This window comes from Pyrgilauda ruficollis, unplaced genomic scaffold, assembly GCF_017590135.1.
Source record: "Pyrgilauda ruficollis isolate IOZ18807 unplaced genomic scaffold, ASM1759013v1 scaffold11, whole genome shotgun sequence".
NCBI lineage: Eukaryota > Metazoa > Chordata > Aves > Passeriformes > Passeridae > Pyrgilauda > Pyrgilauda ruficollis.
In genome coordinates this window covers 1073817-1092350 of record NW_024509210.1, presented here as the reverse complement: position 1 = coordinate 1092350, position 18534 = coordinate 1073817, and the positions used below count along the sequence as shown (strand labels likewise).

The window sequence follows — 18534 nt, the reverse complement described above, 5'->3', positions numbered from 1 at the left end:
GCCCTTTTCCACTACCTACAGGGGATGTGCAGGAAGGTTGGAGATGGGATTTTCACAAAAGTGGGAAGTGCCAGGACACAGGGAATGGCTTCCGACTGCCAGAGAGCAGGGATAGATGGAATATTGGGAATATTGGGAGTAAATCCTTCCCTGGCAGGGTGGGCAGGCCCTGGCACAGGGTGCCCAGAGCAGCTGTGGCTGCCCCTGGATCCCTGGAAGTGTCCAAGGCCAGGTTGGAAGGGGCTTGGAGCAGCCTGGGATAGTGGCAGGTGTCCACTGGTGCCCATGGCAGGGGTGGCACTGGATGGGCTTTGAGGTCCCTTCCAACCCAAACCATTCTGGGACTTCATGGGCCAGAATTCCCCAGCTAAGGGACAGCTCAGCAGACCAACACCCCTGTATTATTTTGCCTTTCCATTTATTTTGCATCTAAAGATGAAAAAAAATCACCTCAGGATTTTCAGGGACCTTTGGGCCTCAGGATCCCTCAATGACAGAGCAACTCCTCTTGTCCAGTGTCACTGCTGGGAATTGGGAGAGCTGTGCTGATGGGGATGCATTGGGAGGCATTTCCCTCACTACTGAGCAGCTCCAGTGGACTTGGAGCAGTTGGAAAGGCTCTTTGCCTGTTCTGCTCCTGCTTCCACCTCTTACACACCACTTGGGAGGATGGGAATAAACCTTGTGGGATTAACAAGCAGCAGACTTATTTTAATTTGGACTGTGCTGATCAGTACAGCAGAGCTGTGGATGATGTTGTTACTTGAAAGTAGGAATCTTAAAAAAATTGTCTTTTGTGACAAGCAAGTGGCCATTTCCAGAGGAGTTCTAAAACACTACAGTGTTTTCAGCATCACAAGTTCAGCTGAAGGATTTTTCAAACAGCTCTATAGGGAATTGCCCTATTTTTAAGTGAATTCTTTAGCTGCAGGTTTTCAGTCTTCAGTGTGATTTTATTCTCTGTTTTAACCTAAACATGCAATGTGTGTGTTTCAAATTGAACACTGCTGCCATTCTGCTGTACTTTGTGGGGTTTCCTGCAATGTCAATGTAGCCAATGGCTGCAATGTACCCGTTTCTCAGGAAGTGATATCACAGAATTCCAGACTGGTTTGGGTTGGAAGGGACCTCAACATCCATCTCATTCCACCCCTGCTACAGGCAAGGACACCTTCCACTGTCCCAGGCTGCTCCAAGCCCCAAAGTCCAGCCCGGCCTTGGGCACTGCCAGGGATCCAGGGGCAGCCACAGCTGCTCTGGGCACCCTGTGCCAGGGCCTGCCCACCCTGCCAGGGAACAATTCCTTCTCAGTATTCCATCCATCCCTGCCCTCTGGCAGTGGGAAGCCATGCCCTGTGTCCTGTCTCTCCATCCCTTTCCCAAACATTCTGTTTGTTCTTCAGTTTTAACAATGTTTTAGACAAAGATATTGTCAAAAGCAATGAATTCCAGCAGGATGCCAGGAATTTCTGAGGAAAGGGAATGTTGTTACTGATTCTGACAGAAGTGACCCCACATTATAACTTTCCAACCTGGTGGAGCTTTTCTGTCTTGGGTGTAATAAGAGTTCTGTACAAGGAAACAGGGACAGGACAAGGGGAAAGGGCCTCAGGCTGGGCCAGGGGAGGCTCAGCTTGGACAGCAGCAGGAATTTCTGCATGGAAAGGCTGCTCAGGCCTTGGCAGGGGCTGCCCAGGGAGCTTTGGAGTGCCCATCCCTGGAGGTGTCCAAGGTTGGGCTGGAGGTGGCACTCAGTGCTCTGGGCTGGGGACAAGGTGGGCATTGGGCACAGGGGCGATTCTGTGATTCCATGAAAATCACCTGTTCCTGCAGCAAGAAAAGATAATTAAATGCTAATTATGGAGGCAACTCCTTTACACATTTGTTCTGCCTGACGCCTCGTGCCAAACACCCTTCTGAGAAGGTTTTTAGTCATTTACACTCCCATCGTGTTTGGTGGGGTTTTATAGTAATCTCCATATCCCAGATTGGTCCTGGCAGGTTTTCCCTGGGGGAATTATTGTTGCTGAGGTGTCTGTAACAGGTTCTCACCTTGGCTGCCAGTGCAGAGCATGCCAGAAGCAGAGATAAGCAGAGTTTTCCATATCTGCAAACAACAGGAGAGCTTGTTCAGAGGACACCACTCCACAAGCACCGTGTCAGCCAATCTGTATCCCTATTTTCTCTGCAGTAATTCCATATATTCACTCCTCAGGTATGACCTGGCTCTGACATACTTGAATTTTTCAAGATCTTATAGAAAAGCTTAAAAGCTTACAACAGGTTCTGAGGGCACACTAAATTTCCTCACAAAGAGAAGAGATGTTCCTTGGATAAATGTGAATCAGGAGTCTTAAAAAATCAGGAGCTGGTGGAAATCTTGTGTCAAAAGAAAAAAGACAACAGCAAAAATGTAACCTGGGAATGCAGAAGGTTCAATTGTTTGTGTTGAACAATTGACACCTTAAAGTCACTGATGTCCTTTTTTGTGGGAGATGTGTCTTCCTCCACACGCTGCTGCATCCTTGATGGATCAGACAACACATTCCCTGTAGTTCCCTTGCTTTTGCCTCCCAGCTCAGCTATTGGTTTTTGATTTTCTGATCATATCAATTACTCCAGGAAATTCTATATTTTCTTATAAGTTTAGATGGAACTTTTACACTTCCAAATGCTCTGGTTTAGGGCTCCCTCCTTTTTTTTTTTTTTTTTTTTTTTTGCACAGAGTTGATGATATTTGTATTTATGCCTTTGTTTGTAAAAACTCTCTGTGGGCTTTGAGTGAACCTCTCTTGGTCCCATGTTGGAAATCTCATCAACCATTAGCAAGTTTGGTTGTTGCTGGGTTTTTTTGTTGATATTGTTGTTACCTCTATATTCTATCAGCCTTTCTTTCCCCTGCTTGTGGAATCCTGCTGCAGTTTATTTGGTTTTATTTCCTGTGGTAAAAGTGTCAGCCCAATATTCCAATTTCCTCCTGCCTGTAAAACCTGGTGCCTTTTGGAGCAGCAGGTGTTGCAGCCCCCCCCAGAAACGTTGTGTGATATCAGAAGGCTGGATGAAATATCCCACCAAAAATCGTTCAAGTGGTTGTTTCTCTGGGGGAAAATTTATGGAATGCACCCTGTGGAAGGCTGGAATGGAAGTGCTGGAATCATATAACTTAATAAAAGGCTGACAGGGGGATTTTGTGTGAAATATAGGTGGTGATTCCCATAAGCCATTTAAAACTCAACTGGGGTCATAAATACAAAGAGCTGGACTTAAGGACACAATTTCTGAAGACCTCTCCAAGCACTGCTGAGCTTTTCTCAGGAGTTCAGCACTTCAGAGGTTATGTGGAGCAGCGATTCCTTTTTAAAAGTGCTCTGAAGGTCAAAATCCTTCTCACCCTATGGGTTTTGCCTATCAGTACCTCATTTGGGCTGAGGTCAGTGGTTAGCTGCACCAATCCATCACTGCAGCTTCCCAGCTCCTTCTTCCCTTTAGGATTTTGGAACGCTACGTCCAAGACCAGATTCCGGGGGCGACGGTCGTGGTGGAATCCATCGGAGCACGGAGGTTTGGGGATGGATATTCTGAGGAGGATTACACCAAGTCCGACCTCATGGTCTACGCCATCGACCCACAAACCAACAGAGCCATCATGAGGAACGAACTTTTTAAGTGAGTGTTCGTTTTGTTGATCTCCCTCTGTTTCCGTGGATTGTTTGGGAATCTGTTGGTCTGTTAGAGACTGGTTCAGCATAACAGGAGCAGAAAAATCCTTTGAAACAGTTGCTGCATGGATATGCCCTTGGGAATTTGCCACTTCCTACTTCAGTCCAGTGCCTTGGGCTAAATTGTCCCAATCCACATGATTCAGACATTGTTACCATGACAGCTTGTAATGGTAATGGGTTTTGTCCACCCTGTGGAGGAGCTTCCAACTGAAATTCCTGCAAGGAATTTCCTTGCTATGTACACAAAGTCCTGTGTGATCTTAGGCTTTGGTACTGCAGTGTTGACCTTCAGGCTTCCCATGGTTTCTGTGTGGAGCTTGAGGCTCCTTTTCTTTTCTTTTCTTTTCTTTTCTTTTCTTTTCTTTTCTTTTCTTTTCTTTTCTTTTCTTTTCTTTTCTTTTCTTTTCTTTTTTCTCTTCTCTTCTCTTCTCTTCTCTTTTCAGGGGAAAGGGAAGGGGTGGTTTGCACCTCATGTAAAACACAGACTGGGACATGACCTAGTGCACACCTCCACACAGGAGATCAGGCTCTTCAAAATGCAAATCAGGTTCTTCTTCTAAAAAAAAAAAAAAAACAAACCTTTTTTGGTTTGGTTTGCTTTATGGTTTTGTTTTTTTTGTTTTTGTTTTTTTTTTTTTTTGCACGTGTTCCACCTTGATGTTGGTTTTTCTCTTGGTGACAGCCCCACCAGGCTCTTCCTGCACTGAGCATGTCCTCAACAGCCTGGCAGGAAAAGGCTGCAAACCACAGCAGGGAAATGAGGTTGGAAAAGGCTGCTTCTCCTGAGCTCCTGGTGGAGTGCAGGTGAATGGCAGCATAGAAGAATTCTGCAGATATTCAGATTTGGTAGGCTGGGAAAAATCACTGAGATCAGTCTGAGCAAGTTTGGGAACTCCCCAAATTAATCCTGCTTGAAACATACCTGTCAGCAAAGCAACTGCACCAGACAATCCAATCTACTACAACTTGGGGGTTGTTACTGCAGGTTAATTCCCTGCCAAAAATTAGGCCTTATGTCTTTTTTTTTTTTTTTTTAATTTTTCCAGGCTCAGTTTTATTATAACTTCGGGTGCTAAATTAAAGAATCCATTGGTGCTTTTAATGTCTGGATCCCACCAAGGTCTAGGCTCATGTTCACATCATCCTCTGTATTTTTATTCTCGAGAAGTTGTGCTCTGGGCTATGTTTTAATTCTTTTAATCACTTGAAGTTTTCTCTGAACCCACTCCATTCTTCCAGCATCATTTTTCTGAAGTAGGAATATAAAAAAATTAATATTTTATATAAAAATGTATATGAAATCTAATTAATAGCAGTAACAGCTTTCAGGGGGGTAGCAATAGAGCCTCCTTTTTTCTCCTAGAAGCTGTTTTTAAGTATGTCCATGGGCATTCAGTCTTTACAGGCCTTCGTGATGCTCTGGATGTTTTTCTGGTCACTTGTCCAGTATTGGTTGTTCCCAGAATGGAGTCATTGTGATCTTTTCCCAGTTTTATTCAAGATTCTGACACCCTTTTCCTCCTCCCTTTGGAAAACTCTCAGTAAATTCACTGCTACCACGATATGAAAATCAGCTGTTATCTGAACAGGGAGGCAGTTGGCTCTTTAAATTCCAGGAAAAATAAACTTTTCCATTTGCAGACTTTCTTCATGGTCAGAAAAAAAAATGTCCCTCTTCATTTTGGCACCCTTTGAAAATATTGGAATGTCATTTTAGGGATGTTCAGGTGTCCAGTGAAGTACCCAGAGCTAAGATGGGTTAAAAATCAGATTTTCCAACAGGAAGGGAAGGGGGATTCATCTGAGAAACAACTTCATTAAAATGCTCCCTGTGCCTGCACACTCAGGTTTTTAGGGGTTTGTTTTCTTCTCTTCAAAGGCTTTTAACTATTTAAATCAGCAAAATCCCAGGGAATGCTTCCCTGACTTTAGGGTAGAGGTGAGTGGCTGTCAGCTCACTGGAATAAGGAGAGTTTTGCAGCTAGAGTTCCCAGGTTTTCACTGGAAAGTGGGAGAACCTCAGGAGATTTGAGCTAGGGATGTACCCAAATCCACAAAGATTTTAACTTACTAAAAAGATAAAGGTCCCTCCTGTGAGTTTGATTTCAGAGGGGTGGCTCAGGGTTCTTCCTGCCGTGATCAGAGGACAATTTAGCAGTGTTTGTCCCCTCAGTGGGACGCCACAAGTCCCAACCACCCTTCTGCCAGCCAGGAGTCTGCTCTGGATCTGACAGAAAAGGGATCAGGGGGAGAAAGGATCATTTCATAAACTGAATATGATGGGAGAAATGTGAATAAGTCCAAAAGACACAGAATATCCTGTTTTACTAAAAATTAAAATTTAAAAAATCCTATTTAATTAAAAAATAAATGTTTTACCTAAACATTTAATTACCAATAAGGAAGATAAATTCCCACAGGTGATTTTCCAAGTGTTCAACAATTCCATGATATATCCAGGACCAACAGCACAGAATTAGTGACTTCTGCCAGATTGGATTTTTATACAGCTCACCAAATGATTGTGTATTGGAAGATACCTGTGGCTTTTCCAGAATGGGCTTTTTTGGGAACACCTGCTGTGTTCCTGCTTCTAAAGCAGAGTGGAGGCTCTGATTTAACAGAATTTCTTGTGAACCTGTCACTGTTTGAAAACAATTATTTGTGAAGGTCGAATGCGAGGGGAATGGAGGATGAAGTGGAACAGCAGGTGGAGAGCTGCAGGGATACAGGCAGGACTCAGGATCCAAACCCAAAGCAGCTGGAGCTGGGAGAAGGGGGAGGACACAGCAGCTCACCAGAGCAGCTGAACAGAGTCACAGTTGTCACCATGAGAAACAAACCCCACTGAACCAAAGCATGAAGCTCCCGTAATACATAATATTAATCCCACAATAATTCCAGGGAAATGTTTGCCTGCAAAACCAAAGCATGATTTAGAAATCGTGGATGTAGCAGCCAGTGCCAGGGCGTGAAACCAACGTGTCTCTCAAGATGTGCAGAATTTTCCCTGTCCTGTACTTTGTAAAACTGATACACAACAAGAGATCCATATTTTTCCATCAGATTGTTATGATTGGTTACCTGCAGTTTTTATTAATCAGGGATCTCATAAAACAGAGTCCTTCAGATGGGGAAGAATCTCTGAGCTCATCAGGTCCAACACTTAATCCACCATTTCCAACTCCACCACTAAACCATGTCCTCACATCCACACATTTATGGAAGACCTCCAGGGATGGGCATGCCAAAGCCCCTGCCAAGGCCTGAGTACCCTTTCCATGCAGAAATTCCTGCTGCTGTCCAAGCTGAGCCTCCCCTGGCCCAGCCTGAGGCCCTTTCCCCTTGTCCTGTCCCTGTTCCCTGGCAGCACAGCCCGACCCCCCCTGGCTGTCCCCTCCTGGCAGGGAGTTGTGCAGAGCCACAAGGTCCCCCCTGAACCTCCTTTTCTCCAGGCTCAGCCCCTTTCCAGCTCCCTCAGCCCCTCCTCCTCTGATTTTTGCTCCAAATCTGTTTGATTACACCCCAAAAATGGGTCTGAATAGCACCTGTACTTCACTATGTCCTCCCTCTTCCACAAACCCTAAAAGACTCTGAAGCCACTCAGATAATTTCCTAGACTGAAACGTTCAGCCTCCTTTCCTATCTTATAAAGGGAAGAGGCTTTGATTTATTGGAGCATAAAAACCAGTTGAATGCAGCAAATTCCTCCTGCATAAATTAAGTGGAAAATGTCCCCTGTTAAAAAGAAACTGTGCAGCTCCTGCACAATGTGTCAGGTTCCATCACAGAATAAATGCTCATGGCTGAGTTACGAACCTGTTAAAAAGGCTCTGTTGGGAAAATGCCAGTGGAATTTCAAGGGAGAGATGGTTAAAATCATCCAGGGATTTAATGTGTTCTGCTGGGAAGGCTTTTGCCAGCTCAGAGGATGTGGGACATGCACCAGTGACATCTAGTGAGCAGCAAGAGAATGGTTATATCCACTTTATGCCATCATTTAGCTTGGAAAAGGGATTTTTCGCAAGTACCAAGGAAATGGTTTGTGGAAGACGTCAGGGATGGGAATTATTCTTCCAGACATCTTTGTGAGGGTGGGGGTGAGCAGCCTCTTTGCCCTCAGTATCGTGAAACCAGCCCAAATTCATCATTCAGGATGAGCTGTTCTGCCTGTGATGAGATCCAGTTCATCCACTACACACCCAGAGCAGAGTGGATTCTCCGCAAAAATCCAAAACAAAAAAAAAAATCAGGGACAAGAAATGCTACGAGGATTTATAGGGAAATTAATCTGAGGGGAAGTCAATTACTACTATTAAAGAAATTACTACTATTAAAGAAATGGCCCTTGCAGAGTAGAATTTCAGTCTCATGATCAGAGTAAGGAAATCAAAGCTATCTCAGGCTTTCTTCAGACATTCAGCATTTATACACAAAAATACTTACAGAAGTTTTTTGTTGTTTTTTATTTGACATTTTCTGGAGGTTTTTTCCCCCCTCGTCTTTCTCCAGGAGAACCGCTGTATGTGTAAGGATCTGGAATTCTGCTATAGCTCCCACCTTTCAGGATCCTCCATCCTAACACATCTCCTGCTTTGGTCTTTGGAGCTGGGCAGCTTGTGAGACACTCAATCCTCACTTCTGGAGTGATCCAAGGATTTTTATTTTTTTTCAGAAGTTGAAGCCTTGGACAATGTATTTTTGTCCAGACAGCCAAAGAATTTCCCTAAGGAGCTGAGCAAATCCTCTAAAAATTGCCTGATTTTAGGGTAACAGCAACCATGGAATCTTTTCCACCATTCCAAGGCTGGAAAAGACATCTGAGGTCATCGAATGCAACATCCCCAGCACTGCCAAGGCCACTACTGCCTCATGTCCCCAAGTGCCACATCCACAGGTTCTTTGAAGGCTTCCAGGGGTGGTGACTCCACCACTGCCTTGGTGATCTTTTGAGGAGAGTGGTCCTTAGGGATGTGTCCAGGAAGGGTTGGTTGATCCTCGGGATCAAAGCAGAGAGGGAAAAGCACAATGCAAGCTCTTTGTGATGCCAGCAAGAACTTTGTGCCCCTGGAAATCAGGATAAGCTCAGTTTAGCCCTCCTTTTCAGTGTTTAAACTGTGTCCTGGTGTTAAGTACATTGGAATCGTCCCTGGCACCAGGATAACAGGGAATTGCCACTATTCCAAAACTCACAAAGGTGACGTATGCACTTTATTGGGCTATTAACCTGCCCTAATTCAAACTCTTTTCATGACCTTGGCCCTAATAGCTGGATGTTTTTGCACCCTTGAAGGTTCCTGGATGGCAAACTGCTGGATATCAACAAGGAGTTCCAGCCCTACCTGGGCCAGGGCGGGCGAATCCTGGAGATCCGCACGCCGGACGTGGTGGCCAACGTGAAGAAGCAGGCGCAGGCCGTGGGCTACACAGAGGGGGCACTGCTGGCCCTGGCTGTCATCATCATCCTGTGCTGCATGCCAGCCATCCTCATCGTCATGGTCAGCTACCGGCAGTGAGTACCCTCCTCCTCCTCTCCTCCTCCTCTCCCTGGGCTTGTAACCTCACAGTAGAGGTGCTGCAGTTCATAGCGGAGCCGCTTCAACGATTATTCATCTTTTTGAGATGAATTTCTATTTATTGTTGCCTATTTCTATAATATTTTGTATGTGTTATGTAGATTTCTATTACAAAAATAATTTCTGGGTTTAATCCCCTTCTCATTACAAGGGCTGCTCATTGCTTAGTGTGATGAACATGGGAAGGGCATACTGGGTTTCCTAACATGGTGCAGGATTTTTGTGTCAAAACACCAGCTCAAAACCCAGATGCTGGACACAGAAGTGATGATTCAGAGCTGAATTCCATACCAAAAATAAAAAAGATTGAGGAAAAAGGTGCTTTTTCAAGAAATTAATCAAAAATCAAATTAGAGGATTCCAGTGTTTTGCTTAAATCCTAAAATATTTTTTCCTGAGCTTCTTAATTGCAAATGTTTCCTGGAGAGTTGGTTTTCTGCCATTGTGGGGCAACATAGGAGATAATTTTTGATATTTCCTCTTGGCTGTTATACACTGAAGAGATTCCAGTAACTGGCTGATAAATTAATTCAAATCAACATCTGCAACAAGGTCCTTTCAACAAAAATTTTCAGGTCTACTCATATTTAAAATCACTGCATTTGGACTTAAAGGCTCTGTATCCATTAATTTATTTTTATATCTTTCTTTATTTTTTTGTTTATTTATTCATAGATTTATTCTCTAATTAAAAATTATTTTCATAAATTTGCATATACATTATGTGTTCATAGCTTTATAAATCCACTTATTCACTGATTTATTCTGTAATTAATGATTACATTCTGATCCCCTTTTCTCCTTTTTGGGTGAAGAGAAAAAGCCTTTTAAAGAAATTTGGAAGAGCTTGACCAACTTCTGCACCATTGGGATGGCAAATCATTTCCAAACTGCTCTTCCTCTCCCAGAATTCTAAGGAAAAATTGCTTCCATGAGCCAGTTCATTTTGCAATTCATTGGTGGCTGTTATCTGAATTGCAGATTCCTTAAAGAAATGAAGCAGCCTCATTTTTCCTTGGCATCTGTTAGATTTTCTAAACATCATCAATCTCTTTTAGGAGCTCTCAGGAATCTGCTTAAATTCATTTCGTCCAAAAATCCCATTTTTCCCACCAAAAATCTGACTTGGAGTGGGATTTATAGCAGCCCATTGTGAATAAATTGTATTTTATGGAGAGTGCCAAAGAAAATGAAAGGAATTTTAGAGTAAAATCCTGAGCCTCGTGGTTTGTTTTTGCATTCCAGCCTTTTTCACTCCTTTTCCAAAGGAATCTCAGTATTTTTCGTAAAATATTTTTTTAGTAATATATCTAAAAATTATTCCTTTGAAATCCAGTATCCAGCACAAACCTTTAAGGTACTTATAAATTATTTATTATTTATTAATCACAAAAGAATAACATCTTCTAAATAATAACCAAAAATGCTGCTCCTTCATTATTAAAAGTATTTTTATACAGTTTTGAAATATGCTAAAATGAGAAAATATAAATAAAATAATGATTATATTATTTATATTGTTATATAAAAATAATATAAAGAAACAAGTCTAAAAATGTGCCTGCTTAAAAAAACTGGAGAAATATTCATGTTTTCCTGTCTTGTTTTCATTCCCTGCTGTAATTCCTATTTCTGCTGACTACAGAATAGTTTCCAGGGAATCAAAAATAGCGGCCAAATGCTGTTCAGCTCTGGAAGTTCTGATTCTTTAAACAAGTCATTAATTCTGGAATTTGATGTGTGGAATAATTAAGTAGCCTGTAGTTTATTACTCCTGTTAGAGTCACTGTTATGGGCAGTTGTTGGAAGTAGAATTTATTTAACCTTCCTTTTTATCTCTTTTTTTTTGCAACCAAACAGATTCAAAGAGTAAGTATTTATTTCCAGCTTTGTTTCTTCCAGCTTGCACAGGAATACTGACAAATTTTGTTCTCAACATTTATTAAATGTAAGGGGTTTTTTTAATTCCTATGCTCAACTTGCTCCTGAACTCCTGGTGTGATGAGTTTAAAAGTGATTTGTTTTTATGGCTACTCGGTGTCATTGGGGTATATCAGGCACATCACCCTGGTGGTGCTCCCCACACGAGGAGCTTTGTTTTCTAGACAGGGAACAGAAATTTTTTCCACAGTGATTTTACTCCATATAAAAAAAATTAACTGAAAATAAAATTTTAAAAAAAAATCAGGAAAAGACATTAGTTGAACAGAAATTTCCCGGCCAACTCCATTAAGAAAAAAACGAGTTGTCAGTGGACAAGGGGGAATGGCATCAAACTGAAAGAAATAGATTTACATGGGATATTGGGAAGGAATTGTTCCCTGGCAGGGTGGGCAGGCCCTGGCACAGGGTGCCCAGAGCAGCTGTGGCTGCCCCTGGATCCCTGGCAGTGCCCAAGGCCAGGCTGGACTTTGGGGCTTGGAGCAGCCTGGGACAGTGGAAGGTGTCCCTGCCCATGGCAGGGGTGGCACTGGATGGGCTTTAAGGTCCTTCCCACCCCAAACTATGCTGGCATCTGGGAAGCTCTGGGATTCCACCAAAACAGAACAACCAGAAGCTGAAAAATCCAGAAGAAGATGATCAAGTTGTTACACTGATGAAGACAAAATCCAGGGATATTCATTAACCGCAGGGCAAGAACATAGAAAACCCCACATTTTGGCTTTCTTTGGGGCGTGTTTTGGGGTGCTCCTGATGAGTGTTTCTCCTTCCTCCCGTGGCTCTCCAAAGGCGACAGGCTGAGTGTGCCAAGACTGCGAGGATCCAGATGGCTTTGCCAGCAGGAAAACCGGCCGGAGCCGCGGCCAACAACCTCTATGAGGAGCTTGGAGACAGCACCATGTGAGTATTCCTTGAGATCCATCCAGAAAATCACTGCCCTGGGCAATCTGGGATAGTGGGAGGTGTTCCTGTTCGTGGAATGGGATGGGTTTTAAGATCCCTCCCAATCCAAACTATTCTGGGATTCTCTAAAATCACTTCATGCAGTCTCTTTGCAAAAGGTTTCCTTCATTCCCCAGCTGCTTGGGGTTCTCCAACATCCAGAAAATAAATAGGCTGGCTCTGGAAGGAGGGAAAAAACCAATTTAATCTTCTTGTAATGCATAGGGCAGCCTTTAACAGACTTTAAGTGGGCAAAAAGGTCTCACCAGATGTTTTTCCTAAGAGCAACATCCCACAGCAGGTCAGTGCTGCCAGGATTGGATTCCTTGGCACATCCAGGCCAGCACTCTGCATTTTCCAAAGCTGTTAACTAAACACATCCAATAAAATTCATTCTTATCCATTGCATTCATCTGAAATGATAATTCCCTGAAAATTGCTGCCCCAAAGTCTTCATTTCCTATAGCAAGATGTGTTCAGTTTGTTGGGGCTTTTTTGTTCTAAATTTAAACCTGTTTAAATATTGAAATTAAAGTAACTATCAAAGCAGAGAAACCCCTGGTAGCTCAATAAACTCATCTTTTACCTCTTACATGCTCATAAAATAATAATCTTGCAAGACTGCCTCTCTTTTCATGCCTCTGTAAACTTGAAGTTGATGGACTCCAATAACAATTTAACTCTCAGTAGGAAAATATTCCAGCCAATTATTATTTGTCTGATACTGAGGGGTTGTTTGATAAGCTTTGCCACACTTCCTCATCTCTGTTTGTACTTGAAAACCAAGGAGTGCTGAAGAGCCCAGCTTGAATAATATTTGAGCAGGTAGGGAGTGAGTGGATGGTGGGAATGAGGATTGCTCTGTTTTCAATCATGATTTGTTTTGCCCAGAAAGTTGAAATTTTTCAGCTGCTGTGAAGGAGTTTATAAAATGTTAGAGGGCCATGACAGAGCTTTAACTCTTGGACAACTGGGTGCAGTCTCTGCATGTGGAATAATTTCAGGGCTTGAGCTTTCCTGGTTGAATAGAGGGCTAAAAAATGTTGGGACTAGGAAGAGTTTCTCCCAAGGGCTGAATTTTTTGCCTATTGCCTTTGTCAAGTTATGCTTGGGCAGGAAGTGAGGAAAAATATGTGAAATAAAGTTTTTTTGGAATGGGAGCACTTTGTGAGTCACATCTGTACCCTTATGGAGGGAGGTGCCATCTGGATAAAATTCATCTTTTTTTTACATTAAACCAAATTTCTGCTGAAATTAATTATCTGATGCTAAACCCAGAAAAGGCCTCGCTGTGCTTTATTTTATCTGCAAAGGTTTTTTGGGGTTTAGTACTGCCCCAAAGAGGTGCCAGTTCCCACATCTGCAGTATTGACTTTGAGGCTTAGCTTTATGTTAATTGGGACAAAAAATAGTCTTCATTGCACCAAAAAGGTGCTGTAGTTATGATATTTTCTCTCAGATGTCTTTCCATACAACCAAGGCTTATCTGTCATGCTGAGGAACTGATTAAACACAAAAATCCTTCAAAGATAAATCAAAATCCATAAGATTTGCAAGAAAATAACAGGCTTCAATAAATATCATTACAAATTAACTTTTTCTTCCCCATTAAATATTTTGCTTCAGGGCACAGGAATACCTTAGGAAATTCTTATTTGGGAAAAAATCTTTTATTGACATTTTTCTTGAGTTTTAGCACGTTGTTCCCTGTTTTAGTTGTCCTAAGTCTGTCATCTTTCATTTGCAGTGTCTTGTTTGCTTTCTTTGGTGTTTATAGCAAATGAAATGGAACAAAGCTCTTTAGTTTTAAATCTGCCTTGTCTCACCATTTTCATTTTTCCCTGTCTCTGGATCCTTAGGCATCAGTAAGTAAGCTTATTTCATTTTCTTAATATTTGTAGCTGGTAGAATATACTTAATTTTCCTTCCAGCAATTCCCATCCAACCTTGCAAGGTGAAGTTCATTTTTTTTTTTTGTCCATTGAGCAGGAAAGACATTTACTGGGAAGTTCCAATACTTCTGTGCTTCTTTATCCCTCTTCTTGGAAGCAGAGAGAGGAGGGGTGATTGCTGAACTTGAAGGGCATTATTTCTAAAGCCAAAGGGTCAAAAAAAAAAAAGCCAAACTAACACTGAGTGTTGCATGAACAGAGATTTGCTGGGAGTTCATGGAATTGTGGCTGGGTTTAACCCTTCCTTGGCTGTTAATTCCAATCCCATGCAAGGCCTGTGGAGTCTTTGAGCTGACAGAACCTGAACTCTCTGATCCTCAGTGATGGAAACAGCCCCACACAAACTGAAAAACATGGTGGGGTCACCTCAGCTCTCAGAGGCCTCATGTGGAGCGAGGAGGAGGCTGAGGAGCTTTTGAAATAATCTGCTCCAGTGGCAGAAAGGTGGTGGCACCTTGCATGAGCCTTCTGCTGGAGGGGCTCCTTCAAGTTCAGTCGCTGCTTCTCTCGCCTCTCAGTAGATGCAGTGCTTGCCTGACCTCAGAGTTGGCTGATTCAGAATTCAGAGTTCCTTTATAGAGGGACTTGGAGCTGCTGAAGAGAGTGCAGGGGAGGCACCAGGATGAGCAGAGGCATGGAGCAGCTCTGCTGGGAGGAAAGGCTGGGACAGCTGGGGGTGTTCACTGGAGAGGAGAAGCTTTGGGGTGACCAAATTGTGGCCTTCCAGCCTGGGATAGTGGAAAGTGTCCCTGCACATGGCAGGAGGTTGGAGCTAGGTCATCTTTAAGGTCCTTTCCAAACCAAACCCTTCTGGGATTCTCTAATTATTGAGGGAAGTTAATTATTTTTATTCATTCAGCCCAGAGGAAGCCTTAAGCACACTCAGCTCTGGCAAATTGCAGTGCTTGGAGATAATTTATTCACTTTGTGGAGCTTTGCTGGGTGTTTTTTGCAAAATAAAAATGAGAGAATTATCCTTGGGTCCTGTGCAGGAATTCCAGTCCTCCTGGCTCCCTGGAACATTGGGAAGCTGAGGGTTCCCTGCTTGGGTTGTCCCCTGATCACAACAGGAAACAAAAGTGTTTTGTTATTAAATACAACCCTCAGGGGACTTGTACATCTTAAATAACTCCAAGGAAAAAGAAGATCACTTAATTAACTCCTTCTAGGTACTTAAATTTCCCTTCCAATTTTGCTAGGGACTATTTAACCACCAGAGATTCATTTCTTATTAATTTGGATTTGGTTATGTGTTCTGAGATATGAAACAACTCCACCAAACCCACAGAATGATGTGACCAAGAGATCCAAAACTTCATCTTCCAACATTCACAGAATCATGGAAAACTCCATTTTTTAATTCTAATCTTTCAAAAAAATTCAAATTTTTGTAGAGACAAGGTGTAGAATTTTTAACTCAGAACTTGTGTGAAAATACTGGACATCTCTAAGCCACTAAGACCAATCTTAAATTATATTTTAATTTGTGCAGGTAGATAAGATTGCTGCTCATGTTGTACTTTAGCTCTGCCTCACACAGGCCCAAATCTTAAATTTCTCACAGTTTAAGAGAAAAATAAATCTCATTCCAGCCTGTGGTGAGCATTACTTAAAATAGGTCTCAAAGGGCACTTTTCTAGCAGGCAGTTTGGGGCTATTCCTTTTAAAATATTTTCTTTTCAAATCTGATCAGAAGGTTGTGGTATTAAAAATATTTGAGGGAGGAAGTTAATGAGGGACTGGGAGGTGATAGATGCAGTCCAGAAAGTGGTGAGACCTCCCACTTTTGGTGTAGAAATTCGATGTTACCCAACCGCAGGGGCTTTTCATTGCGAGCAACATGGTGAAGAGATGAAATTCATACACACAAAAGATGAAATTCATTCACATATTGATACTTCTGTGATGTTTGGTGCTTCTAGGTGGATAGGCCACAGTATTAACTGATAATTTTGAAATCTAGGAGGTCTTTTTAACAAGAAGTGAAATTATTTTTTAACTCACCAAGTAGCTATGCAGCTTCAAATTAAAGCAAGCAGCAGCTTGTTTTAATTTTTCTTCCTTCCCCCTTAAAGAAGATGCAAAAGTAAATGTCTTGCCAGTAGTAGATGTGCTCCTGCTGTTGGGTTGTAGTTTGCTAGAAGTGATTTAATGGCTCTGATTCATGTCATAAGTTCTTTTTTCTCTCTCTCATAAGTACCTATGTCCATGCATGTTTCCTCACATGTGATTATCTTCTTTTCTTTCAAGTCTTTTTCTTCTCTACCATTTCCAACAAAGCAGGGGAAAAAAGTCAGTCTTAGAAGAAGGAGACCGACAGAGAGTTATAAGCAGCTTTGCTTCCCGTGCTATAGAGGCTCACAAGCAATCCAATATCAATGGATCCCTGAACAATAACCTCCCCAAATCCTCGAGTAACATCACTTTTTTGTCCGATGAGAACCCGCTAACCACCCGAAACCCGCTTTATGTGGAAGGTCTCCCTCAAAGCCCCACTGCCTCTGTGTTCCTACGGAAAAGGAACGATACTTTAGATACTCTTTCTCCTTCAAGCCTGGCCTGGAGAGAGGCCTCTTTTGGGGGCAGCCACCGGGCATGGACAGTGCCCACTCACCTGAGCAGGAGACACATGTCAGGGTCCCTGGCCAGGCCGGTTATCATGGACCCCATCCAGTGGCAGCAGCAGAGACTCACAGCCAAGCAGGAAGGAGCTGAAAACCCCGATAGCAGTGATGATATCAGCAGCCCACTCTTCCAAAAGATCAGTGGCCCCAAGCTGACTGTGAAGGAGAAGGCGAGGCAGTTTGAGGCGCTGCAGGAAATGAAGCAAGTGAGGTCTCCCGAGGTGAAGTCTGCGCGGTCGCCCACGCACAGTGCCAGTGTCCAGGAGGGAGAGAGTGTGCCAGAGCAGTCTCCCAAAAGTGTGGTGGCTTCTCCCCGCCTTCGCTCCTCCCCTCTGTCCTCTCCAACTCCTTGTGCTGAAGGAGTTGAAGCAGAGGCCACCTTGGTCCCCGCTGTAATCGTCACTCACCATGACAACCCTCAAGAACATTCTCCTCCACCGACTCGCAAACCAACTCCTCCGTCTTCTAGGATAAAGAAACCACTTTGCCAAAGTTTTCTAGCTCCTCAGACCAAAGAAAATGTAGAAAGTATTCCAGATCCACCTAAAATTCCCCCACCTCCACCTCCACAGCTGCCACCTCCACTACCACCACCACCTCCATCCCCTCCTCTGTTGCCACCACATCCTCCACCTCCACCTGCAGTTTCTCTTCCTTCTTCTTCTTCTTCCTCTTCTTCCTCTCCATCTCCTCTTAGCACGCAGCTCCTGTCCCCTGCCAAGCATTCCAAATCCCCTGCCAAACAGCCAGCTGTCCCCACCCCGGCCGCAGTGCCAGAGCTTCCTCCCCGCAGGGAGCTCAAAGGAATTCTTAAAAACATTCAGAATTTGGCCGCCATCGAGAAGTCGGTGGCGAACATGTACAGCCAAATAGACAAGAACCACCTGCTGCCCAAGCACGTCCCCAAGCTCAAACCAGCCTCGACCCCGGAGCTCCCGACTCCAGAAGCTGCAGCCGAGCACAATCAGCAGAATGGGAACTTGAGCTCTGTTGTGGAGGAGCTGGAGAAACGCTTCCCCTCCCAGTCGACAGCTCTGTAATGCTCACAGGTGGATGTTCCCTGCTTTTTTTTGAGTGGGAGGACTCTAATGCAGCGCACAGTATCTGCCTCAGACTCTCCAGAAATCCTGACTCTCCCTCTTTTCTCTGCTGTACACAACTTTACCCCAAATGGAGAGACGAGACACTGTCCTTCCCATTCGCTCGGAAATTTGTGATGTAAAATACAATTCTGCAAGTTGTTTTCTCAGAACTGCATCTTGCTGGTTCTTAGTCCGTTTCCTGGAAATTCTTGGGGGAAACTTTCCATTTTTACCCAAGGATGTGGCATAAATGGCAGCAGGCTCCATACTTCTCTAAGCAGCCTTCACTGTAGGTAACGTCAGTCAGATTTTCCTGCAGCTGTGATTGGAATCTCTTGCTTTGCCCATAAAAAGGAAGGAATTTTCCCCACCTGGAAGGAATCTTCTGCCACATATTGGGCATCAAAGCAAGGAAGGCCTGGGAATAGCAGGCTCAGCTTTGGTGAGCCGGGTTATTGGATGGGCCTTGAGCAACTTGGGATGGTGGCCCTGCCCATGGGATGAGCTTTAAGGTCCCTTCCGACCCAGGCATTCCATAATTCCATACTGCATCTCCCCGCTCCATGGGCTCTGCTCTGCTGACATTTTCTGGCAGCTCAGTTCCTGTCTGCAGTCAGAAGAAGGGTTTGCTCTTGGTTTCTCAGCAAATACGGCTGTGTCCCCACTCCTGTTCTCCATCTTCTGCCTTCCATTGC

General features: G+C 43.5%; 1 protein-coding gene across 4 annotated transcripts in view; it reads left to right on the top strand.

Moving 5' to 3' along the window:
• Positions 1–18534, top strand: part of PCDH15 (protocadherin related 15) — a 258742-nt gene that overhangs the window by 227679 nt on the left and 12529 nt on the right. For 3 of the 4 annotated variants that reach the window (XM_041474168.1, XM_041474178.1, XM_041474192.1), the window contains exons 28-30: positions 3490–3666; positions 9016–9234; positions 12029–12139. In XM_041474168.1, the coding sequence (XP_041330102.1) occupies positions 3490–3666; positions 9016–9234; positions 12029–12139 (507 nt within the window). Of the gene's footprint in view, positions 1–3489; positions 3667–9015; positions 9235–12028; positions 12140–16383; positions 17798–18534 lie in introns of those variants that run through there. The other variant, XM_041474185.1, reaches the window with a different exon arrangement.